The sequence below is a fragment of the Microcaecilia unicolor genome, chromosome 9, assembly GCF_901765095.1.
Source record: "Microcaecilia unicolor chromosome 9, aMicUni1.1, whole genome shotgun sequence".
Classification (NCBI taxonomy): domain Eukaryota; kingdom Metazoa; phylum Chordata; class Amphibia; order Gymnophiona; family Siphonopidae; genus Microcaecilia; species Microcaecilia unicolor.
Genome location: NC_044039.1, coordinates 197,562,402 through 197,588,167, shown reverse-complemented (window position 1 = coordinate 197,588,167; position 25,766 = coordinate 197,562,402). Strand labels below are relative to the sequence as shown.

General features: G+C 44.3%; 1 protein-coding gene across 1 annotated transcript in view; it reads left to right on the top strand.

The window, feature by feature from the left end:
* Positions 1-4,536: 4,536 nt before the first annotated feature.
* Positions 4,537-25,766, top strand: part of CCNK (cyclin K) — a 57,247-nt gene continuing 36,017 nt past the window's right edge. The window contains exons 1-4 of the mRNA XM_030214031.1: positions 4,537-4,619; positions 13,623-13,873; positions 19,145-19,226; positions 23,041-23,172. Coding sequence (XP_030069891.1) covers positions 13,677-13,873; positions 19,145-19,226; positions 23,041-23,172 — 411 coding nt within the window. The 5' untranslated portion in view covers positions 4,537-4,619; positions 13,623-13,676. The remainder of the gene's footprint in view (positions 4,620-13,622; positions 13,874-19,144; positions 19,227-23,040; positions 23,173-25,766) is intronic.

The following is a 25,766-nucleotide window of genomic DNA, read 5'->3' as shown; positions in this document are numbered from 1 at the left end:
CATAGGTCTGAGGCTATGGGCCCCTATATTTCAGTAAAGCAGAATCGAAAAACCAATTCAAATGAGTGAATTGAATTGAAATCTTTTTGAGTGAATCAGACAACATGTGCCACCCCAAACAGAATCAGTACTCTTTCCCACCTTCTGACCCCTCCCCATGGGTCCTACATATTTGCTGTGTTCGCCGGCAGCAGGCTACCCTGAGGCTTTTCCTCCGCTGTATCATGCCCACGAGGCTAGACACAGAGAGCCTGATGCAACTGCTGTCAGCAACAGGTCTGTGGGGCCAGGGGAAGAATGCTACACATGTACGGAAGGGAAGAGATGGGAAACTAAATTTGAAAAAGAAGCAGAAAAATGAAAGAAAACTGAATGTGCCAGGTGTAGTGTATGTAGCAAGTGGAGGAGTGGCCTAGTGGTTAGGGTGGTGGACTTTGGTCCTGGGGAACTGAGGAACTGAGTTCGATTCCCACTTCAGGCACAGGCAGCTCCTTGTGACTCTGGGCAAGTCACTTAACCCTCCATTGCCCCATGTAAGCCGCATTGAGCCTGCCATGAGTGGGAAAGCGCGGGGTACAAATGTAACAAAAAAAAAATGGTATATAACAGCTCAGAATGAAATCTAGAACAAAACACAAAATATTGAGTTACACAGCTTCAAAATTGGTTTTAAATATAAACAGATTTCAGCCAAGTGATGCAGAACTTATGGACACCACTACAACTCATAAGTAGAAACAATCATAAATGTATTCTATAAATTCACTACTTCGTTGCTTAAAAATGTATTTCAGTTACAGTGGTGGAAATAAGTATTTGATCCCTTGCTGATTTTGTAAGTTTGCCCACTGACAAAGACATGAGCAGCCCATAATTGAAGGGTAGGTTATTGGTAACAGTGAGAGATAGCACATCACAAATTAAATCCGGAAAATCACATTGTGGAAAGTATATGAATTTATTTGCATTCTGCAGAGGGAAATAAGTATTTAATCCCTCTGGCAAACAAGACCTAATACTTGGTGGCAAAACCCTTGTTGGCAAGCACAGCGGTCAGACGTCTTCTGTAGTTGATGATGAGGTTTGCACACATGTCAGGAGGAATTTTGGTCCACTCCTCTTTGCAGATCATCTCTAAATCATTAAGAGTTCTGGGCTGTCGCTTGGCAACTCGCAGCTTCAGCTCCCTCCATACGTTTTCAATGGGATTAAGGTCTGGTGACTGGCTAGGCCACTCCATGACCCTAATGTGCTTCTTCCTGAGCCACTCCTTTGTTGCCTTGGTTGTATGTTTTGGGTCATTGTCGTGCTGGAAGACCCAGCCACGACCCATTTTTAAGGCCCTGGCGGAGGGAAGGAGGTTGTCACTCAGAATTGTACGGTACATGGCCCCATCCATTCTCCCATTGATGCGGTGAAGTAGTCCTGTGCCCTTAGCTGAGAAACACCCCCAAAACATAACATTTCCACCTCCTTGCTTGACAGTGGGGACGGTGTTCTTTGGGTCATAGGCAGCATTTCTCTTCCTCCAAACACGGCGAGTTGAGTTCATGCCAAAGAGCTCAATTTTTGTCTCATCTGACCACAGCACCTTCTCCCAATCACTCTCGGCATCATCCAGGTGTTCACTGGCAAACTTCAGACGGGCCGTCACATGTGCCTTCCGGAGCAGGGGGACCTTGCGGGCACTGCAGGATTGCAATCCGTTATGTCGTAATGTGTTACCAATGGTTTTCGTGGTGACAGTGGTCCCAGCTGCCTTGAGATCATTGACAAGTTCCCCCCTTGTAGTTGTAGGCTGATTTCTAACCTTCCTCATGATCAAGGATACCCCACGAGGTGAGATTTTGCGTGGAGCCCCAGATCTTTGTCGATTGACAGTCATTTTGTACTTCTTCCATTTTCTTACTATGGCACCAACAGTTGTCTCCTTCTCGCCCAGCGTCTTACTGATGGTTTTGTAGCCCATTCCAGCCTTGTGCAGGTGTATGATCTTGTCCCTGACATCCTTAGACAGCTCCTTGCTCTTGGCCATTTTGTAGAGGTTAGAGTCTGACTGATTCACTGAGTCTGTGGACAGGTGTCTTTCATACAGGTGACCATTGCCGACAGCTGTCTGTCATGCAGGTAACGAGTTGATTTGGAGCATCTACCTGGTCTGTAGGGGCCAGATCTCTTACTGGTTGGTGGGGGATCAAATACTTATTTCCCTCTGCAGAATGCAAATAAATTCATATACTTTCCACAATGTGATTTTCCGGATTTAATTTGTGATGTGCTATCTCTCACTGTTACCAATAACCTACCCTTCAATTATGGGCTGCTCATGTCTTTGTCAGTGGGCAAACTTACAAAATCAGCAAGGGATCAAATACTTATTTCCCCCACTGTACATATTCATTTTCAATATATACCCTGCTCTGTTTTCAACCATATTTCAAGATACAAGGTAAAGAAATGTGTGTTTTAGAAGTGTAAAATGATACAGTGAGCTTGTACACATTAATTTAGGCTGCAGTTTGGCTTCAGTCCCTGGGAGAAAATGTCAAGATAGTACATCAGAAATTCATAGAATATATGACTTTATCCAAGGATATTTAATACTTAATACATTTGTGTCATTTTTCTTTGGAGATATATTGACAGATTTTATTAAGTGGTTTGATACGGAGATTTCATTTTCTCCCAGGGACTGAAGCCAAACTGCAGGGATCAAATACTTATTTCCACCACTATATAGTGCCCAACTACATCATACTTCTCATGATATGATAATTTATTTTGTTCTATTACCACCTCTTGATTATAAGTTGTCTTAGTTTGCAGAATTCTGCACAATTCAGTTACCTACGTTACGCCTCGTCATTTTACACCGTGAATCATTCAGCTCCCAGCCTGTATGCTGTTTCTTCTTCATACCCAACGAAAGTCCAGGAAGCAGTCGCTATACAACCAGACAAGTTGGAAGAGTGGTTACTTTTCGAAAAACTACGAAGGGAAAAGAAGAGCCTAAGTCCCAAAAACACAACTTAAGGACCCACAACCCATTCGAGGCGACCTTATGGAAAATGGATACAATGGAGAGATATAAACAAACGACCAGATGAGTAAAAAAGGGAACTGTGCCGCAGCTGCCAGGAAATTATTGATTTTCTGTCCTGCCAAAGCGATAGTCATCACAGAGCAGGAAGACAGGGAGAGAGATTAAGCGTTTAAGCCTGCAGACACAATCAGACAGGCTCGAGATAAGGTAGGTCCTTATATCAGTGACCGTAAGAAGTAATCCTAGAGCAGTTTCCTTAGATCTACTCTCAAACATTGTATAATTTCTTTGTTACAGAAGATTCCAGTAGACAAGGGGTCAGCTCCTTATGAAGCATAGGCGAAACAGGAGCTCTCTCTAGAGCGTACCCGGACAACATAGCTACAACTCAGATAAGATAAATGGTGATCTCCCTTAACAATATATCAGTTAGACAGACACTGGATTAGGGAGGAAGCAGCATCAGTCCCCCCAGGAGGTTTTTGACTAATGACGAGCTCAAGAGTGTATTTCAGAATTACAACTAAGTAATCGAGATTAGATACACAGCAACCTGCATCTTCTCTACGCACATAGTGCACTGAGAGGGCAGAGCTTCTGAAGTCTTTTCCTCCATAAAGAATACAAATCAAATATTGAGAGAAATTCTTGAAACCTCACGAAATAGAATAACCATTCATTTACAAGAACCATAATAGATAAGCAACGAAACATATAATATACCACTGCAATCCACAAAACAAAAGGAGCGAGCTCCTACATGCCATCTTTTTCTTTTGATCTAAGTACAGGGAAAAAACGATTTTAAACACTCACAGGTTTCAACCTAATGTTTAATGTGGGATATAAACAGTGTTGTTTTTCTAGTAAAAAAAGGTGCCAGTACTCAAATGCTAGGCCACCCTTCAGGAGTGGGGTAATCACTGCGGGACCCACCCCATAATAGCCAGGCCACCTGCAACCAGTCACAGAATCTATGACAAGACAGAATTGGTGTGTAGCGCCTGAGCTCTTTCATTAAAACTTGGGTTCCATGGGTCAATTTTAGCAATGGAAAAGGTGCAGGTACTCAGTACCCCCTCAAAAAAGCCCCTGGATATAAATGTCATAAATAACTTAGTAAATAAATAGAAATTCTGAATGTTGAGCAACTGATTCTCATAACATGATGTCTGTTTTAGAGGCCCTTTACCAGAAGAAAAAAAAACACCAAAAACTCTGCACGAATATAACAGTGCCCCTCTCAATGACAGACTAATTACGATTTATAAAACAATTTACTACTTTACCTATAAAAACGTATTCCTCTGCGTATATCCGTATGCTGCACAAGCTGGCATGTTTGAAAATGTAAGTGAGAGAGTAAATAAAAATACTGCCAGCAATAGAGAACAACAACGTGGATGCAGCAGCGAATAGGTTTGTCGTCACGCCTCCTGTTTTCATCCAACCTCCTCGCTCCTCGCATTGGTAGCTTGCTTGGGCGGTCCCGCCCCCTGATGTCAGTTCCTGTTCCGGGGCAAAGCCGGCAACCTGCCTGCGCGCCTATAGAGAGACCTCCGTGGGCCCTGCTGTGGTAAGTTTGTTTTCTTGTCGCTGCTGCTGCTGCTTCTTAGGGGCTGCAGCGGTTTGGGTGACTGCAGGAAGGGAAGCTGCGGCAGCGGCTTGAGTAACAGCGGGTGGGAGGGAGGTGGGCACTCTCCGAATCGGGACTTCCGTTTTTTTTTCCCCAAAACGAATCGTAAATTGGACAACACTTGTGTTCTGAATTTGTTTTTTTCATTTGGGATTTCATGGTTTTTGGTATGCAGCCAACCAGTATGAAATTTGTCCCTGCCCGATATGAAGGAAAATGTATAGTGCCAGTGTCAAGCTAAAGTCTAAATGTGATTGGCTATTGGTGTTTCTAACCAGTCAAAAATAATACATGCTGATGTTGATCGTTGTTTGGCACAATCCCATATTTGTCGTTAACATCATGTAACATTATGCATCTGTTCAGAACGAATGGATCCTAAGGAGTTTAGCCGAGATTGGGTGGCAGGAGGCGGGGATAGTGCTGGGCAGACTTATACGGTCTGTGCCAGAGCCGGTGGTGGGAGGCGGGGCTGGTGGTTGGGAGGCGGAGATAGTGCTGGGCAGACTTATACGGTCTGTGCCCTGAAAAGGACAGGTACAAATCAAGGTAAGGTATACACAAAAAGTAGCACATGTGAGTTTATCTTGTTGGGCAGACTGGATGGACCGTGCAGGTCTTTTTCTGCCGTCATCTACTATGTTACTATGTATCTGCTCTCAGGCACTATGTAAGCCACATTGAACCTACAAAGAGGTGGGAAAATGTGGGGTACAAATGTAACAAATAGTTACATACAAGTCTACCCAAATGGTGCAAAATGATAACTTTAATTAATGCACATGGTCTTTATATGAATGTAGAATGATATAACTAGCATATATTTCTTCAAGCTATAGACTTAAATGACAAATTATCTCAAAAAGTGGTAGTTTACACAGGCGATGCAGGACTTACGCATACCATTGTATTTATTTTTTATTATTAGGGCTGATCACACTTTTGAAGGAATTCACTCAAGGCAGTGTACAGCAAGAGTGTATATGCAATAAAAAGTATAGTTAGTAAAATGGATCCTTTGTCCTAATATCAAAATATTAGTCTAACAGTATCATTCTTATAGATGTTCACATTTCATAATCGTGTGTCAATTTCTGTTAAATTCCATATTAAGTTTTTGTAATGTTAGGTTAAAGCAACGTCAGGTATGTATGTATTTGGTTGTTGTAGTTGACTGGGTCTTCAGTGGTTCCACTTACACACATCAAGACCAGGACATTTGCAACAATCATGATTCCAGCCCCAGAAGCCTAAGAAACTATGGGGCTTATTTTCAAAGCACTTAGATTTACGAAATTCCATAGGTTTCTATGTAACTTTGTAAGTCTAAGTGCTTTGATAATACACCTCTAGGTATGTATTTAAAAATAAAAAATGTTATGCCCACCTCTTGGCAAAAGCCGTTCAAGATTTGTTTACAAATATAAAACAAATAACAAATTTGAAATTCAAAACTCGCATACATTTTTTTAAAAAGTAGAAACATCAACCAGCACTTCCTCTAGGAAATAAATACAATTTCAAAGCCTTTGTGAAACCAGAAATGCTTATCATATTTCTCCTCTCATCTGGTAAATTATTCTACTCTGTCACAGCCAGTTTTCTAAAAGCTCAGCTTCCTCATCATTTTTTAACAAAAACAATTTTAGAGATGTCAACAACAGTTTGTGACTGGATCGTAAAGGCCATCTAAACTTGAATAAGGGGGTAGAGCAGAGGAGGAACCTGATATTTCAGAATCTTAAAGGTTAATAATGAGATTTTTAAAATGCTGTGCTCATCAATCAGTAGCCAGTGTAGTTAAGAACATTTGGAAGTCACTAGCTCTTCTCATCAGAAATCTTGTCACGGTGTCCTGCACAACTTGAAGGAGCCTCAGTAATTTTCCAGGTAACGCTCCATACAGGGCATTACAGTAATCAAGAGCAGATAACTGCTTGTACCTAAACAGGTCTTCATTCAAAAATGGTCTTAGCGTTTGAATAAATTGTAATTTTACCATAAATTTGCCTTAAAACATTAAAAACTTGGTGCTACCCAATTCCATCATCTTCCAGAATAATCCCCTGCGCCATCCAAAAAAGTAATCTGCTGTAATTTACTCTCTTAGCAGCACCTGTCACTGTGTCCAAGTCCTGTCATTATCTCCAAAACACAGCATTGCTGATTAGTCACATTCCACCCTAAACAAGTATTCAATAGCATTGGATAGCTGAAAGAATTTTCAGTAAAGCATGTTTGTATCCATTTTATATGAAAAATAAAATTGTTTTATTTAAGCATATATGGGGTCTTTATAATAAAGATTAGCTAATGTTATTTGCAGCAGTTCCCATAGGAATAAAATGGACTTATCTTTAGTTTAAAATAAAAAAAAGTTCCTACTATTCTTAAAATCAGCTATGCTGCTTTCCTTTTTAATGAGCAAATTTTATTAGAGACACAGTTTTAAAACTATCAGCACAGTAAGGGGGGGGGCAGATCTGAGGGGCTGTGCTGTGGGAGCGATTTCCCTTGGGGCGAGGCTGGGTGCTCTGGGAAAAGAAGAGAGAGGAACGTTGCTTTGATGCCACTGTTGGAATCCCTGGTGCGTAGAGTGCGTCTGGTCTCCTGGAATGTGTGCGGAATAACTTCGCCAGTTAAACAGGCAAAGATTTTATTGGCTTTAAAACGTCATGGGACTAGCATTGTTTGCCTCCAGGAGACTAGGCTCTCTTTGGAGGAGCATGCAAAACTAAAGCGCCAGGGGGGGGGGGGGGGGGGGGTGTTCTGTTCACAGGCGACAGGTAGACGAGGAGGTGTGGCAGTTTTGATCCATAAAACGTTAGCATGCCACGCAAAGCTGTTTTTTAAAGATGGGGATGGGAGCTATGTTGGAATAAAGATTAATTTGCAAGGTAGGGAGATGTTATTAGTAGCAGTATACGCGCCAACCACGTCTGACAAAGGATTTTATTCCCGCCTTTTCGCTAGATGTCAACAACATGCAGACATTCTGGTTATTTTGGCGTGGGATGTGAACCAGGTGCTTTACCCAGAATTAGATAGATCAGGGACCACACAGTTGATATCCTCGCTCGGCACACCTATTTTAGAGTCCTTCCGCCAGAAGCTAGGTCTGGTAGATCTGTGGAGACTGCTACATGTAGAGGAGCGAGACTACACGCATACATCTAGGGCACACTGTACCCAGTCACGATTAGACTACATCCTAATATCGCAGACTTTGTTTGCACAATTCATGAATGCGGTAATTGGGCCGGAGGAGATCTCAGACCACACACTAATATGGGTAGATCTGGAGGCTGCAACCTATTTCAAGCAGTTCTCGGGATGGCGCTCTCCAGCATATCTGTTCTCCTCTCCTGAATTTGCTAAATATTTGCAGGCAAAATGGGAGGAGTTCCTTACCTTTAATAAACGTCACTTAGATGATCCGTGTCTCTTCTGGTCCACAGCCAAAGCGGTCCTGAAGGGGGATATAATAGCTTTTGTGAGCAGGCGTAATCGCCGCATTGCGCAGGGGTTCATAGATCTTGAGCGCAAGCTTAAAGTGGCAAAGCAGAGGTATGTTAGATCCCCCAATCCCACATTGTATGAATCTTTAATGGCGCCTAGAGTAGCGCTGAATAGCCTATTGCATGAACGAACGGTTCAATGTCTTATTTATAGAAAGGGTAAAACAAACAGTGGATCCAATAAAAGTCCTCTCACAATGAGTGTCTTCCTGAACAAGGTCTTTATTCACAATAGCACAATTGACCCGACACGTGACATGTTTCGGCCGTGAGGCCTGCGTCAGGGTCTATTATTATCTGAAGACAAAATGCCTTGTGGGTCAGGTGATAAACCAACACTAAAAACTGCTAAAAAAGGTATCTGTGCTTTTCTTCTAGATGGTCAAAGACCTACATAGTCATTTGGTCACATCCCGCAAGGTTTTTCCAGGAACACTGAAGATACTGGCAAATTAATTCCCTCTCTCCCCCAAAAGACCTAACCATAAGTTAGTAGGTCACTCTCCTCCCCCTCCTCTTATAAGTTTATTTATTTATTTTTTTTCTTGGGAAATTCACTAGGAAAATCAGAACTACAAATCCACACTAGGAAAATCAGAACTACAAATCCATTTATAGAAAGTACAGGCTCTACAAATTTGGAGACAAGGCAGGAGGGCTGCTGGCATGCTTAGTGAAAGGAACACGAAAGACCCACTTTATTTCGATAGTCCGTATGCGTGCGGGAGCGGTTACCTCCAACCTGGGAGAGATTGCGGACACATTCAGTCATCATTTTGCCACTTTATACGCGAGGGGGAGGAGGACGCCCAGGCTTCCGTCCAGGAATATTTGCAAAAGTCGGGCATGCAGAAACTTTCTGCAGAGGCGATAGACTCTATCAATAAGCTGCTTATGACAAAGGAGCTTCAGAAGGCTATCAATGCTCTGAGACTGCATTCGGTGCTGGGACCGGACGGGTATACTGGAGAGTTCTTTAGGCTTCTGCGGACCCAGCTCCTTGGCCCGTTGTTAGATTTTTATAACACTGTTATTGAAGCTGGAGTTTTTCCCCCTCATGCTAACACAGCCTTAATCAGCTTAATACATAAGAAGGGGAGAGACCCGCTCCAACCAGGCTCTTATAGACCAATTTCCCTGATAAATGTGGACATAAAAATACTGTCCCGTGTATTGGCAGATAGGCTGGCTCCTTTGATACCACTTATGGTGAAAGAAGACCAGGTAGGCTTTGTCCGAGGGTGCCAGTCAGTACTGAATGTGCGTAAGCTAATTCTGGCCATGATGCAGGATCTGGGAGGAAAGCCGCGAGGGATGGTGGTCAGTTTAGATGCAGACCGGGCTTTTGACTGGGTGCTTTGGTTATTTCTGTTTGGAACTGTGTGCTGGATAGGATTACGAGGCTGGTTTTTGCAGGCAATTATGGCCCTATGCTCAGAGTCGCGGGCCAGCGTGATGGTGAATGGAGTCAGGTCGGCAGAGTTTATGATTGCATGTGGAACTCGTCAAGGTTGCCTGCTGTCATCATTGTTGTTTCTACTTGTCTTAGAGCCTTTATTGTGCGAGATTCGGGCAAATGATGACATTTGGGGGGTGCTCCTAAATGGGCATTTGCTCAAAGTGCTTGCATATGCAGATGACCTATTACTACTCTTAGAGGCACCGCAGACCTCTTTGGAGAGGCTCCACTATATCATTGCTAGGTACGGCGAGATTTCGGGCTTTCACTTGAATCTGTCCAAATCGCTAGCTTTACCATTGGAGGCAGATGTGAGACAGAATTAGAGAGGGCAGTTCCTCTTGCAATGGGCAGACGGTCAACTAAAGTACCTAGGAGTGATTGTCCCGTCCGACCTGTCTCTGATGTGTGAGAAGAATGTGATTCCCTTATTGGCTGAGACCAGACGCACCCTACAACTCTGGGGCGCCTGCCCGCTTTCCGTATCGGGACGCATCGGGCTGTTTAACATGATCGTGGCCCCCCCGGTGGTTATATCTGTTTCAGATGCTGCCATTATTTTTGAGACAGAAAGAGAAACAGTCTCTGCATAGATTAATTCAAACGTTTCTCTGGGCAGGTGTCCCAGACTTCCAATAAATATATTACAAAAGCCTAGGGGGAATGGGTCTACTGAACATTAGATATTTAACAATGTCTTGTGCTATGAGGCATATGCGGGATTGGTTGACAGGGCAACAGTGTTTTTCTGCGACACATGTGGAGTCTTCCGTTTCCCCTAAGACGCATCTCAGCCGGTTGTTGCATTCGTGAAGAACAAAGCCTGAAACTGGGATTCGCAAAAATCCACTTGTACTTTCTGCCAGGGCAGGCCGGAGATGGTTGTGTCGTAGGCACGGCTTCACTGCGGCAGTGACACCTTTCTTGTCATTGTATCGTAACTTGGACTTCCCAGAAGGAACATCGTCACTGGCTTTTGCGCGCTGGCGCAGGAAGGGAATTCATTACTTATACCAGCTGGTAAATGAGGAAGGAAAGACCCGGCCCTTCTCGGATATTCAAAAAGAATTTGCACTGTTATCGTCAGATTATTTTGCTTATCTTCAAGTGCAGCATTATGCCGCCTCGTTGGGATGGATTAACCTTTGTGAGAATGTGCAGGACACACTAAACACAGCTCTTACATTGGGGTCACAGAATGTGGTTCCATTACGATTTCATCATAGATATCTACGGAATTCTACAGAAGACCTGGACTTTTTGAGCAGAGCGAGCGTGTGGACAGAGTAATTAATGACTGAAGGGTCTGCGGACCTGTTACGGAGCAGAGCTCCCCTTTCGCCAGGTGCTGGGAGTTACAATATAAGTTTGCGCTCCGAATGTATATGTCCCCAGCTAGGGCGCACCGGGCCGGGTTTGGAGCCTCTGGAGCCTGTCCCAAATGCAACCAGGCGTCAGCCACCCTTGGACACATGTTTTGGTCCTGTCTGCGGATTCAAGCTTACTGGTGCCGCAAAGTGTCAAGTCATCCTCTGTTGCTATTTGATATGTACAAGTATGCAAAACCCACTTTACCTGGATTTAAACGTTTTCTACAAAGGGCTATGCTAATTGGGAAAAAATCCATACTTTTATGCTGGAGAGAGCCGGTGACGCCTTCTTTGGGACTGTGGAGGACACACAAGATAGAGCTTTTGAAGTTGGAAAGATGTGCTATTAAAGACCTGTCCTCCAAGGAGGGCAGATGCTTGCAACGGACTTGGGAACGTTTCTGGGACACATTACAGCCAGTGGCGAGAAGTAGAATTCTGAACTAATGTACATTACACATGGTGTGAGCTAGCAAATTTGCTTTACAGAAGATAGTTTCCGGAAGGGGGGTGGCAGGGGTGTAGAAGGGCTGGGAAGGGTAGTGGGGCTGTTGTGTTTGTAAACAAGTTATGGTGTATTGAAAATGAGAAGATTGGCATTGTATACCTGTTATGTGTGTTGCAATAAACATGATTTAAACATAAAACTATCAGCATTGGGACAAAATCTGGTACTTTATACCCCAGAATGTTGTGCTGCTTTTCAAAGACAGTGTGTATACTTTGGACTTTAAACATATCAGTAGTTCAAAGTACTTATGGATATTTTTACTTTTTTGTGTAGATGGATTTTGGTCAAAAGATAGCATACAAAGGTTTGAAAATAGAAACGGAGAAAAATGAAGGCAGATAAGGACTGTATGGCCTATCCAGTCTTCCCATCCATGCTATCTTCTATCTCTTCTCCCCAAGAGATCCTATGTACTTGTCCGGTTTTCTTGAATTCAGTTACAGTTTTTGTCTTCTCCACCAGGAGGCCTTTCCCTGAATTCACCACCCTTTCTTCAGGCTACTCCTGAGTCTGTCTCCTTTCATCTTCATCCTCTGCTCCCCTCATTCCAGAGCTTCCTGTCAATTGTCTACTGTAATACAAATCAATGCATGCATCAACCTTTACCTATATGAGCATGCAGTTCTGGAACTTGTTGCCACGCAACCTAAGAGCGATCTATGAACTGACCAACTTCCGCAAACTACTGAAGACCCATCTCTTTGACAAGGTATACCACAAAGATCAACACATGTGAAACTCCCTACATATATCCAGAAATGTTTAATAATGCCTTCTGTTATATTACTATCATGTATTCCATTACCATGCAACCCAAAATCCTTCTGTAATACCTAATGTCTATTTTCTTCCTATTTCCACTATCCATGATGTACTGTAAGCCACATTGAGCCTGCAAAGAGGTGGGAAAATGTGGGATACAAATGCAGTAAATAAATTAATAATAATAAAGAGACTCGTCTCCTGTGCATTTATGTCATATAGGTACTTAAATGTCTCTCTTCATATCTTCTCTCTCCTGCTTTTCTTTGAAAGTATACATATTGAGATATTTTAAGTCTATCCCCATATGCTTTATGACAAAGACAACTGACCATTTTAGTAGCTGCCCTCTGGACCGACTCCATCCTGTTTATATCTTTTTGATGGTGCGGTCTTCAGAATTGTACACAGTATTCTAAATGAGATCTCACCAGAGTCTTATACAGAGGCATCATCGCCTCCTTTTTCCTGCTGGCCATTCTTTTCCCTGTATACCAAGCATCCTTTTAGCATTCGCTTTCACCTTTTCTACCTGTTTGGCCACCTTAAAATCATCGCATACAATCACACTCAAGTTCTGTTCCTTTTTCATGCTCAAAAGTTCTTTGCCCCCTAAACTGTACCATTCCTTCGGAATTTTGCAGCCCAAATGTGTGACCCTGCATTTTTTTAGCATTAGATCTAAGCTGCTAGTTCTAGATCATTCCTCTAGCTTCACTGAGTCCTTTCTCATGTTATCCATAACATCAGGGGTGTCTTCCCTATTGCAGATTTTGGTATCGTCCACAAAAAGGCAAACCTTACCAAACAGCCCTTCAGCAATATCGCTTTCAAAAATGTTAAAAGAAACCCGCCCGAGAATTGAACCTTGGGGCACACTACTGGTAACATCCTTTTCCTCAGAATGAGCTCCATTTACCACTACCCTCTGTTGCCTTCCACTCAACCAGTTCCTAACCCAGTCGGTTACTTTAGAGCCCATTGTGAGGGCACTCGGTTTATTTGAGTTGTCTGTGTGTAATGGTTTCAAAAGCCTTGCTAAAATCTAAATACACCACATCTAGTGCTCTTCCTTGGTCTCCCAGTCAAAGACAGGTCTAACAAGACCTGCCTCTAGTGAAACCATTCTGCTTTGGGTCCTGTAATCTGTTGGATTCCAGAAACTTAGTCAGCATGTGTTTTATTCTGATCCCATCCAAAATAATGCCTTACCTAAATATGTTCTTTTATAAATCACTGTATATAAATGGTTCTAAAATTTTCTAGAAAAGGAATAAAAATGTTTCCCTGATGTTGTGATGACACAAACCTTACTGTTTTCAGGTGTTCTGCATAGATTTTAGAATTTGTCAAGACAAAATCCTTCTACTAAAATAAATGAAGGAAAACAAAGAAAATTCTAGCCCTTCTGTGACTTCAGGAAACCTGGACCTCACAAAGCCATGCTGGTACTGGGATAAGAAGGACTTGGCACACACACCATCACAGTTAGAGGGGCTTGATCCAGCTACTGAAGCAAGATACCGACGAGAAGGTGCCAGGTTCATATTTGATGTGGGAACTCGATTGGGGCTGTATCCTTCATCTGTGTACTATATGTCATCAGTAGAATGTAGAACATAAGATGCTTTTGAGTTTCTAAAAGCAACTCAATATTTTTTTAAGTTGTTGAAGCCGATTTGACCTCTTAATGTATTTGTTCATATTACAGAATTTTTAATTAGCTTAAAAACATTGAGCTAATTTTATTTAAACTTGAACATTTTGAAACATTTGTAGGATCTACCTACTTGTTGCCCCCTTAGCCATTCCTTGCAATGCTGACCAGGGGTATCTGGGCTTTGCTTCGTGCAGCACCCGTGTAAGTGGTGCTTTCTTCTCACTTTTTTAACTAATGTGTTTACTGAAGGTACTTTCTGTTTAAGTACAAAAAAGTACATTTCCTCAGCAACCCTCTAGACCGGTCAAGATGCTTGGGTTATGCACGCCTACCAGCAGAGGGAGACTGAGAACACTAAACTTTGTACACTGTATATATGACCTGTGCCTTACCATATCCATCCAGTATTTCTCAGTCTCCAGCAGAAGGTAGATGTGCAGCCTGTCCAGTCTGGTAGGCCCTAGGGGTATCTTAGGGTCTAGTTTGTCTTTTTTCTTTTCTAGCTTCTATGATTTGGTAAAACAAACCAACCTGTGCTTGATCTCCTCGGTGTGCTTGGGGTGGTGGGTCCAGTGGGGCCCCATTTTTACCCCGTGGCCGGGTCCCTCCCCCTAGCTGGCGCTCCCTCTTGGGCAGCCTTGTGCCTCTGCTGCCGTGGTAGGGCGGCAGCCTTGAGTGCTTTACAGCCAACAACAGCGGGGCTCAAATAAAGTTGATTTAAAACAAAAAAAAAGTTGAGAGAGTCTGCCGCTCCGGTTTTTAAACAGGCGTCTTTTTGGCTGTTCGGGAGAGCTTAGGCTTGTGGTGAGTCGTGAGTGTGTGTTTAGGCTTAGGCTATGTTCTCCCTTACCGCGGTTATATCTGGGAAGCTGCTCCGCTGCTGTTTTTGCTCTTGTCAGGGGTTGGAAGCGCTGGGTTGTCAGTGCCTCCTTTGTGGGGAGCCTAAGCCACCTTCCTTTGCGTCCCCGTTGTTAGCGGCGGAGGTTCCTGCCGCCAGTTCTGTTGGGGCTGAGTCGGCAGCTCAGGTGGGCTTGTTAGCGATGGTCCCATTTTTGTCGGGAACCGCCACCATTTTAGATTCTTCACGTGCTGCGGAGCCGCCTCAGTCAGCACAGGGGGTTTCTGTCCTGGGACAGCCTTCAGCGCTAGATAGCGCAGGGGGGATGGGATTCCCTCCAGATTTTATATGGTCCATGTTTCAGGCCTGGAAGGCAAGTCCTTCCCTCATGGAGCTCCCCGGTGAGGGGGCGGGGATAGCGAAAAGATCTCGCCTGGAGTGGGCTGAGGATCTTGAGATTTTTTCTCTCCGGGCTCTGAGGGGGACCTCAGTGAGCTTGGGGAGGAGGAGGTTTCTTTTTCTGTTCTGGACAAAGAGGGATCCGTGCCAGGGGAGGACCCCTCAGTGGTTCGGATTTTTCATAGGGAGGAATTATCCAAGCTCATTGATCAGGTGTCCTTTACCCTTAAATTTGAGCCGGTGGACATTCCTGTAGGGGATCCGAAGCAGGTGGACCCCTTGGTTAAGGGAATTTGGCGTTTTCCGCGCTCTTTTCCGATGAATAAAGACCTGAGGGAAATAGTGGCACAGGAGTGTGCTTCTCCAGATTCGCCTTGCAAGGTGGCTAGGTCCATGGCTAAGCTTTAACCTGTCCCTCAGGAGGATAGGGACTCTTTGAAGTGGTGCCATTCCCTCCAAGTAAAAGGGGGACGGGTTGCTACTTTATTTGTTTCATGGTTCCCAAGAAGGAGGGGTCCTTTCGACCCATCAAGATACCCTCTCTTCGGATGGAAACTTTGCGCTCGGTCATTGTGGCGGTTCAGGAAGGAGAGTTCCTCACCTTCCTCAACCTGTCAGAGGCCTATCTTCACATTCCCATCTCGGCGGAGCATCAGCGTTTTCTTCGGTTTGCTGTCTTAGGGAAGCATTTTCAGTTTTGTGCGCTTCCCTTCGGTCTTGTGACGGTGTCTCACACTTTTTCCAAGGTAATGGTGGTTGTTGCAGCAGCTCTGCGGAAACAGGGCATCGTGGTTCATTTGTACCTCGACGATTGGTTGATTCGAGCCAAATTAAGATCGGAAAGTGAAGAGACAACCGCACGGGTGGTGTCCTTGTTACATTCGCTAGGCTGGGTGGTGAATCTGGTCAAGAGTCAGCTGGTACTGTCTCAGTCCCTGGAGTATCTGGGGGTGCATTTCGACATGGAGAAAGGTCGGGTGTTCCTGACACCCGCTCAAGTTTCCAGGCTGCAGGGACAGATTTGTCAGCTCTGTGCGGAGAAGGCTCCCACGGCCCGTTCTTATCTCCAGGTTCTGGGTATGATGGCGGCAGTGATAGAGGTGGTCCCATGGGCCAGGGCCCATATGTGTCAGTTGCAGTTGGCTCTGCTACATCGCTGGTCTCCTCAGATTCAGGAGTTGGAGGAGAGGCTTCTTCTGTTAGAGGCTCCTCGCTGCAGTCTGCGCTGGTGGCTTCACACGCCGAATCTGGTGAGGGGCATGCCGCTGGACCCTCCAGACTGGGTACTTCTCATCACGGATTCGAGTGTGGGGGGGCTGGGGAGCCCATTGCCTTGGGCAGGTGGCCCAGGGGCGGTGGTCATTGGCGGAAACTCAATGGTCCATCAACCGCTTGGAGATGCGGGCGATTCAGTTGGCTCTCCAGTTTTTTCAGTCCCTTCTCCAAGGCAGGGCCGTCAGGGTTCTTTCTGACAACGCAACGGCCGTAGCCTATGTAAATCGGAAAGGGGGACCAAGGAGCCGAGCGCTGGCCGAAGAGGTGGTGGAGTTACTGAGCTGGGCAGAAGTTCATCTTCAAGATCTCTTGGCGGGTCACATGGCAGGTGTGGACAACGTGAGCGCAGATTTTCTGAGTTGGCACACGTTGGATCCCGGAGAGTGGTCTCTTCATCAGTCTTCGACCGCATAGTGTTGGAGTGTGGTCTGCCAGTAATGGACCTCATGGCGTCAGACGACAATGTCAAGGTTCCTTGTTTTTTCAGTCGGCGACGGGATCCTCGGTCTGAGGGGATCGAGGCGTTGGTTCTTCCGTGGCCTCCACATGAGTTGCTGTACTTGTTCCCTCCGTGGCCATTGGTGGGTTGAGTAGTTCAGCGGATCTGGCCGTGTCGTCCTTGGTATGGAGATCTAGTGCGCTTGGCTGTCAAGGAGCCACTTCCATTGGGAGTCACAGTGAGGTTGGTGCAGGAGCCGATTGAGATGCCCGATCCCTCTCCGTTCTCGCTTATGGCATAGCTCTTGAGAGGCACAAATTGAGGAAGAGAGGTTTTTCTCCGAGGGTAATTGATACTATGTTGCGTGCCCGTAAGAGGTCTACTTCATTGGCTTATGTGCACATGTGGTGACTTTTTGAGAATTGGTGCCAGGAGTGGGATTATTTCCCTTTGTGCTCATTGATAGCGGAGGTGTTAGAGATTTTGCAGGATGGTCTGGAAAGGGGCCTTGCACTGTCTGCCCTAAAGGTACAGGTTGCAGCTTTATCCTGTTTCCGGGGTAAGGTTCAGGGGATGTCCTTAGCTGCCTCCCCAGATGTGGTGCGTTTTCTTGAAGGAAGTGAAGTTGATCCGTCCACCACAACGTCCGTTGGTTCCTTGTGGGATTTGAATCTCATTTTGGAGGCGTTGGTGGGCCCTCCTTTCGAAACCTTGGAGTCGAGCACCTGTAAGGATCTTACCCTGAAGGCAGTCTTTTTGGTGGCCATTTCTTCAGCCCGGAGGATTTCGGAGCTACAGGCTTTGTACTGCAGGGAGCCTTTCCTCCAAGGCGACATTAGCTCGGTGGTTAAAGAAAGCTATTGGTTCGGCCTATTTGCTGAAGGGCCATGTGGTGCCATCGGTGCTTAAGACACATTCTACCCGGGGGGTAGCTTCTTCCTGGGTCGAGAGTAGTTTCATTCTTCTGCGGGATGTTTGTAAGGCAGTGGCTTGGTCTTCTATGTATTCCTTTGTGCGATATTATAGGATTGACGTCCAGGCAAGGGAGGAAGCTGGATTTGGAGCAGCTGTGTTGACCTCTGGTTTTCGGGGGTCCCGCCCTTAATCTTCTACTGCTTTGGTACTTCCCAAGCGTCTTGACTGGTCTAGAGGGTTGTTGAGGAAGATGAAATTAGGCCTTACCGGCTAATTTTCTTTCCTCTAGACCCTCCAGACCGGTCAAGAGCCCGCCCGTCTTATGTCAGATGTTTTCTTTGAGCCTGTGTTCTGCTGTGGCTGTCAATTAGTATGTTTCTATGCAATTCTGGTCTGGGTAATGTCAGGTGTCTTTCCCTGACTCTAGACTGGTGCAGTACGGGGCGTTGTTGGCATTCGGTCTGTTTAAGCACATTTCTGGTTGTGATGGGGTTTCAGGTACAGGGTTTTTTTTTTCTGGTTTCATTTTCCAGTTTGTGTGTTTTAGTTTTTCTTCTTGGCTAGTGGTATACTGGATGGGTATGGTAAGGCACAGGACATATATACAGTGTACAAAGTTTAGTGTTCTCAGTCTCCCTCTGCTGGTAGGCGTGCATAACCCAAGCATCTTGACTGGTCTGGCGGGTCTAGAGGAAAGAAAATTAGCAGGTAAGGCCTAATTTCACCATTTTAATCTATACTGTCTGTTAGAATGTAATATACTAACCTTGGGCCCAATGTTTAAAAACATTTAAACAAAAATGTCTGGTTAACACCCAATGTGAAATCTGCTATTTTGGGGGCATTCTGGGAGTGGAATCAGCACTTGGCAGGCCAAGGTAATCGTATAAATAGGACAGTCCTGTTTTTATGTGGTTCGCCATAGCCTGTTGTGCTGAATATTGCACTTAACCGGTTATGTTTTCGCCAGCTCCTTATACCTGTAAATTCAAAGCCAGAGCCAGGACATGGCCCACTGTTGAATTTCCAGGATAATTCCAGTGACGATCAGCAAAAGGCTGATCACCACTGGCTGAATATCAGACCACTTATGTCTTTTAAACCCTAAACGAAGGTGTAGGGACGGGGAAGTACACACAGGTAATTGCATGGGGCAGCAGTTACAATCCTGATCGCCTCAGGCTAGCTAGATTATTTTGGTCTTTCTGCTGTCGTTTTATTATGTCTTTAGATAAAAATCTGATTTAACTATCTAGAATTTTTGCTACTTCCTTTTGGTTAGATATAATCATTGCTGATTTCCTTAACTGGTCTAACAGACACTATGATACCTTGGCAACAGGAATAATTTATTTTCATCGCTTTTACATGTTTCATTCTTTCAAACAGTTTCCAAGATATGTGAGTATCATAATTATGATATTTTTTTTCTAGTCAACATTGACATTATTTCTTTTTATGCACCGCTGCGATCTGCAAGTTAGTCTTAGGGTAAAGCAGGATATAAATTTTTAAATAAATAACTGTAAGAAACTGCACTGACATTGTCATTTTGGAATAATTTCAAATATGATTGAAAATAAAGGTCACTTAGGAGCTCATTATGTTTCCTAAATGAATGTACTGTGACATCCTAAGGTACAGTTAAAACCTGATCTGGTGTGTTGCGGAAAGGTCACCACTGTCTAATGTTCAGACCAGTACATGGGCTCTGCTGTCAGTACCTCACAGGAAGAAGAGATTCAAGCCGGAGCTCTTATGAACACGTGTAAACATACGTGTTTCTCTCCTTCCTAGACATAGCATGAGCTCTGGAGTGAGAGAATTAATGGCCAGCCTTACAGAGTATCTTTGAACTTTGCTTTGTGCAGTACATGTAATCTTAACTACCCCAACTTGACATTTCGTCCTTTAGATTGTAAGCTCTTCTGAGCAGGGACTGCCCTTATTTGTTAATTTGTACAGCGCTGCGTAACCCTAGTAGCGCTCTAGAAATGTTAAGTAGTAGTAGTAGTTGGACTTTCAGTACTTCTCTAGCTTTTTCTTTCGGCTTCGAGAGTCCTTTCTGTATCCCTCATTGCTTGTTCTGTGGAGATTGGTACGCAACATAAGGAAGGTATTCCTTGGCAGTATACTAATAACTGATAGAAAATCATGAAGAGGGCAATTTTGAAATAGGTTCTCAACAAATAAATAGGCTTTGTGGCAGTGTTGTACGTTACCATGTAGAGGGCCTATGCTGTTCCTTTGGGCTGGCTGGAGTTTGCTGGAGAGGATGTCATGCATTGGATTTTAAGGCCTGTGATTGCTGGGTTCTGGAAGGAGTCCTACTGCATGGCCTCTAGCTGAAGAGTTCCTCTGCAGTGACTAGATTAGATGAATTGGCAAGTGATAGGGGAAGGCAGCAAAGGAAGGTTGACTGTGCTGGACCCCAGCCCTAGTTTTGAACTGGATGCAAAAAGGAGCAAGAGGAACCTATATACCCCCTACCCCCTCCTTTGCCCCACACCGAAAAAAGATTTAATTCTCTTGGAAAGTGAGACATCTTGTTGAGATCCTTATACTATTGAAACTTTGTGTGGGTTCTCAAACAAGATCTTTGCTGCCATCCTCTATAAGGATATGAACAGACATTTAATTTCATTATTTTTCTTTTTATTCGTCGTCGATGATACGCTGAAACCTTCTGCTCAGTGTGCTGCTGCGGCTAGGAAAGCGAATAGAATGTTGGGTGTTATTAGGAAGGGTATGGAGTCCAGGTGTGCGGATGTTATAATGCCGTTGTATCGCTCCATGGTGCGACCGCACCTGGAGTATTGTGTTCAGTACTGGTCTCCGTATCTCAAAAAAGATATAGTAGAATTGGAAAAGGTACAGCGAAGGGCGACGAAAATGATAGTGGGGATGGGACGACTTTCCTATGAAGAGAGACTGAGAAGGCTAGGGCTTTTCAGCTTGGAGAAGAGACGGCTGAGGGGAGATATGATAGAAGTGTATAAAATAATGAGTGGAATGGATCGGGTGGATGTGAAGCGACTGTTCACGCTATCCAAAAATACTAGGACTAGAGGGCATGAGTTGAAGCTACAGTGTGGTAAATTTAAAACGAATCGGAGAAAATTTTTCTTCACCCAACGTGTAATTAGACTCTGGAATTCGTTGCCGGAGAACGTGGTACGGGCGGTTAGCTTGACGGAGTTTAAAAAGGGGTTAGATAGATTCCTAAAGGACAAGTCCATAGACCGCTATTAAATGGACTTGGAAAAATTCCGCATTTTTAGGTATAACTTGTCTGGAATGTTTTTACGTTTGGGGAGCGTGCCAGGTGCCCTTGACCTGGATTGGCCACTGTCGGTGACAGGATGCTGGGCTAGATGGACCTTTGGTCTTTCCCAGTATGGCGCTACTTATGTACTTAAATAGTTTTTTTTTTGTTTTTTTTTGGGGGGGACGGGACAAAAGATAGTCCAGGGTTTCCTCCTGCCCACCCTGTGGATCATCTTTTCCCTACCCTGCCTCTTACCCACATAGCTGAGGTCTTCACTTGGCAAGAGTGATGCTGTATTTCAAAATAGTACCGGGTGAGCCAAGGCCAGTGCTGTTTTGGAGTATGATTTATAATCAAACAGCACAAGCTGTCCTGAACCAGCACTATTTAAAAATACAGCACTTGCTATTAAGAATGTTCTTTTACATGTATATGTTTACGATTTTTCTTATTTTATATCATAGGCCTCTTATTATGAAGAATGAAGAACCTATTTTAAGTTTCAAAAATTCTGCATAGTGGGGATAGTTTTATAAACCGTAAGCATCAGCTAGATTTGTAAAGAGGCAAGGTACGCATGCAAACGGACAAAATATGCATAGCTGATCATTTTATAATTTAGATGTGTACTCTGCAAAATGAGGAGATTGCATATGGAACAGAGGCATTCTCTGGGTGATCTTCCAAGGAGAGAGAGATGGGTAAACCGTGCTTTATAATGGTAATACATGTATACCTTTCCACTTTTACCTGCTGTCATTTACACTGCTCATTTATGCTTAACTCTTGGCTAACTTGCTTTTTTTTTTGTGCATTTAAATCATCCCTTTTCAAGTGGTAGTTCAAGGCAAGTTACTTATGTGTGGTAGATTGTAAGCCCTCCAGGGACAGGGAATTATCTGAGATCCCCTTTACAAAACCGCACTAGCGATTCCAGCATGGCAAATGTGACAAATGTGTCGCACTTGCTGCACTGGAAATCAGCGCGGTTTAGTAAAAGGGGCCTAAGTTTGTGCCTGGAGGCTTACTTGCCTGAAGTCACAAGGAGTATCAGTGGGATTTGAACCATGACTTCACTGGTTTTCTGCTGTCTCTGCTCCTGGGGCTTGTAATACCTGAGAGGAGATTTGTTTACTTCTCTGGCTAGCAGATCTACTTTTTTTTTTTTTTGCCTTTCTGAAGAGGCTTCCTTCTTCCCTGATGTTGAGTGTACTTGATTTATGAAATATGCTGAGTATCTAAGCATTGCTATATATGGAGACATAACCTTGCATTTTATAAAATCAACATCTTCCCCTTAAAATGTAATTACTTCTGCAGATATATTCACTGTTTGAAAACTTAGGGCCCCTTTTACCAAGCTGCGGCAAAAGGCCTGCGCTGGCATCGGCGCGTGTTTTTGGCGCACACCGAGAACCCCTTTTACCACAGTCGGGTAAAAGGTAGGTCTTTTCTGCAGGAAATGGCCGCATGGCCATTTCAAGGAGGAGCCCTTACCTCCACCCACTGAGGTGGAGGTAAGGGCTCCCGTGCTAACCCGGCAGCACACAGCACTGCCCGATTACCACCAGGTACACACCGGCACTACAAAAATAAATATAATTTTGTAGCGCTGGGGGTGGGACTGGTAGCCCAGCAGTAGTTCCTTTTTAGTGAGGCTTACCACCACTTTGTAAAAGGGGCCCTTAGATTATTGAAGCAGGTTTCTTTTTAAGATCTTTAGCACTTTTTTGCGCTCAGGTCATCAACTGGTATCTTTGACCAGCACTATATTTTATAAAAGACTTGCACTTGCTGAGCAGTTTTATAAAACGTTTGTCTATTTTTATCCTACCTTACTTAGGCTTAGGCTGACTGCCAAAAAGGGAACCTAGTTGGAAAGGAAGCCTAGTTTTGTGAAATATCCTCACACTGTTGGTTTCAGACCTTTTTCCTCTTTCTTCATAGGTTACAGGTGCTTGCTGTCTATTTCTAGCTGGGAAGGTTGAAGAAACTCCCAAGAAATGTAAAGATATTATTAAAACCGCTCGCAGTTTACTAAATGATGTGCAGTTTGGACAATTTGGAGATGATCCAAAGGTAAGAAATTAGTAAGGATGTTCTCTTTAAGATTTGATGAGACCTAAAGCACTAATAATAGCCCTTTTTTCAGATCTCTATATCTTTCTATAGTTATCTCTATATATTTCTCTCTCTACATTTATTTTTGTCTTAATAAAAGATAGGTACCACTCCTTAGTTTTCTGTCAGTAACCTGTGGGATGTGTGACCTTGGAGTCCTGACACTATTAGATTTGAAATTCTTATCTCTGAGTAGACCAGCAATAAAAAAAAAAACCCAGAACAAAACATGAGAATAGCCATACTGGGTCAGACCAATGGATCCATCTAGCCCAGTATCCTGCTTCCAACAGTGGCCGATCCAGGTCACAAGTACCTGACAGGAACCCAGCTAGTCAGCAACATTCCATGCTACTAATCCCAGGGAAAGCAGTGGCTTCCCCCATGTCCATCTCAATACAGACTATGGACTTTTCTTTCAGGAACTTGTGCAAACCTTTTTTAAACCCAGATATGCTAACTGCAGTTACCACATCCTCCTGCTGCGAGTTCCAGATCTTAACCATTTGAGTGAAAAAGATTTTCATGTAATTTCATTGTGTCCCCTGGTCTTTGCGCTCTTTTTGAAGAGTGAAAAATTGATTCACTTTTACCTGTTCTGTACCACTCAGTATTTTGTAGACCTCAAACTTATCCCCCCTCAGCCATCTCTTTTTCAAGTTGAAGAGCCCTAACCTCTTTAGCCTTCCCTCATACGGAAGGAGTTCCATCCCCTTTATCATTTTGTTCACTCTTTTTCGAAGCTCTTCTAATTCCACTATATCTTTTTTGAGGTACGGCAACCAAAAAGCAAGACGAGTTTTTTTCCTACTCCTTTCATATTAATATCATAATACCTCTGATGGAAGGGGGAAGAAAGATGGTAAAACTAGGAAAAAGAAAAGCAGCACAGATGGCTCTTCTCTGAAGAAAGCCTAAACTGGTTAAAAGCTGCTTAGCTAGGAGAAGAGAAATGCTGTGGGATTTAATAATTGTTGATGGAACAAGTTAACAAGGGAGCCTTTTTTTTTCTTTCAAATAGTACTAAATGCTCCATGAAATTAACAAGTAACAGATTTCATACAGCTTAAGTATCCATTCATATATACTTAAGCTGTGGAATTTGTTGCAGGAGGATGTAGTCAAGTGTAGTAATAATAGTTCTGGGTTAGAGCACATTTGTGGAGGCCAGGTCCATTAGCAGCTAAAACCAGGTAAGCTTGATTTTACTTTAGTGGGAGCAGCAGAGAGGATGTCTCCCCGGTTCAGATCTGCCAGATATTTCCAAGCGACCCGGCTGCTCCACATTTTGAAGATAGGAACCAAGCTTGATGGACCACTGGTCTGAACCAATATGGTACTTCTCTTCTTAATATATTCCTTTAGTGTTGAGTTTACATAGAAAAAAAGAAACTACGCTATTCAGATGCTCAGGCTTTGCATTTTAAAAACTAGAACAGATCATTAGGTGTTTTTTTTTTGCTCCAGACTGGGTGTTAGGGGATCACAAGGCACCAGAAAAAAACACCAAGGGCCCTGTTTACTAAGCCACGTTGTAGGCGCACTGACTTTTTAGCACACGCTAACGATAGAGACACCCATTATATTCCTGTCGGTGTCTCTATTAGCATGTGCTAAAACATTTGCACGCCTAAAGCACAGCTTAGTAAACAGGGCCCCAAGAGTACAAATGAATTATTGAAAAGTTATTGTCCTCGTGTAGGTTAGCTGAACACTCTGCAACAATGCATTTCTACCACCCCGTGAGAATTGTAAAAGAACCTTATTTTGCATAACAAACCTAATCCCTCCCAGGGCCACTGAGAGGAGGGGGGTAGGGGGGGGCAAAATTCCCCAGGCCCGTGCCACCAAGAAGGGCCCGGCACCAGAGTCTCTCGCCCTCTCCTGCTCCCAGGCCGCTGGCACCGCAATTCCGTCTCCACTTGCCTACCCTCAGCTCCCTTCTGTCTGTCGTCTGACCTTCATTTAAAAAAAAAAAAATCTTTAAAGCGGCAGGTGAAGTGCCTTCTGTGCAAAAGCGGCAGATCGCCTCGGGCGGGCCTTCCCTCACTGTGTCCCGCCCTCCTCTGATGTAACTTCCTATTTCCGCGAGGGCAGGACACAGTGAGGGAAGGCTCGCCCGAGGCGATCTGCCGCTTTCGCACAGAAGGCGCTGCCTCTGCTGCTTTAGAGATTTTTTTTTTTTAATTTAAATGAAGGGGGTCGGATGGCAGGCAGAAGGGAGCAAGAGGGTAGGTAGGTGGAGACTGGGAACTGCAGCACCGGCGGCCTTGGAGCAGGATAGGGAGGCGACAGAAGTAGCGATTGAGGGGTGGAGGGCGAGGCGGCGGCGATCCTGGGGCGGGGGTGCAGTCTTGCCCCGGGCCCGGCTCAGTCTCTCGGCGGCCCTGATCCCTACCCCCTCACGACTAGCACCCTGGTAAATGTATGTAGGGCACTACTCTGCTGAATGGAGCCAACAGGAAGGTGGTGTTGAAATTGGAGTGTGCACACTGTCTTTACACTAACCCTGACCACACCTTCCTCTTCAAACAGGATTTTCTTGGGAGAGA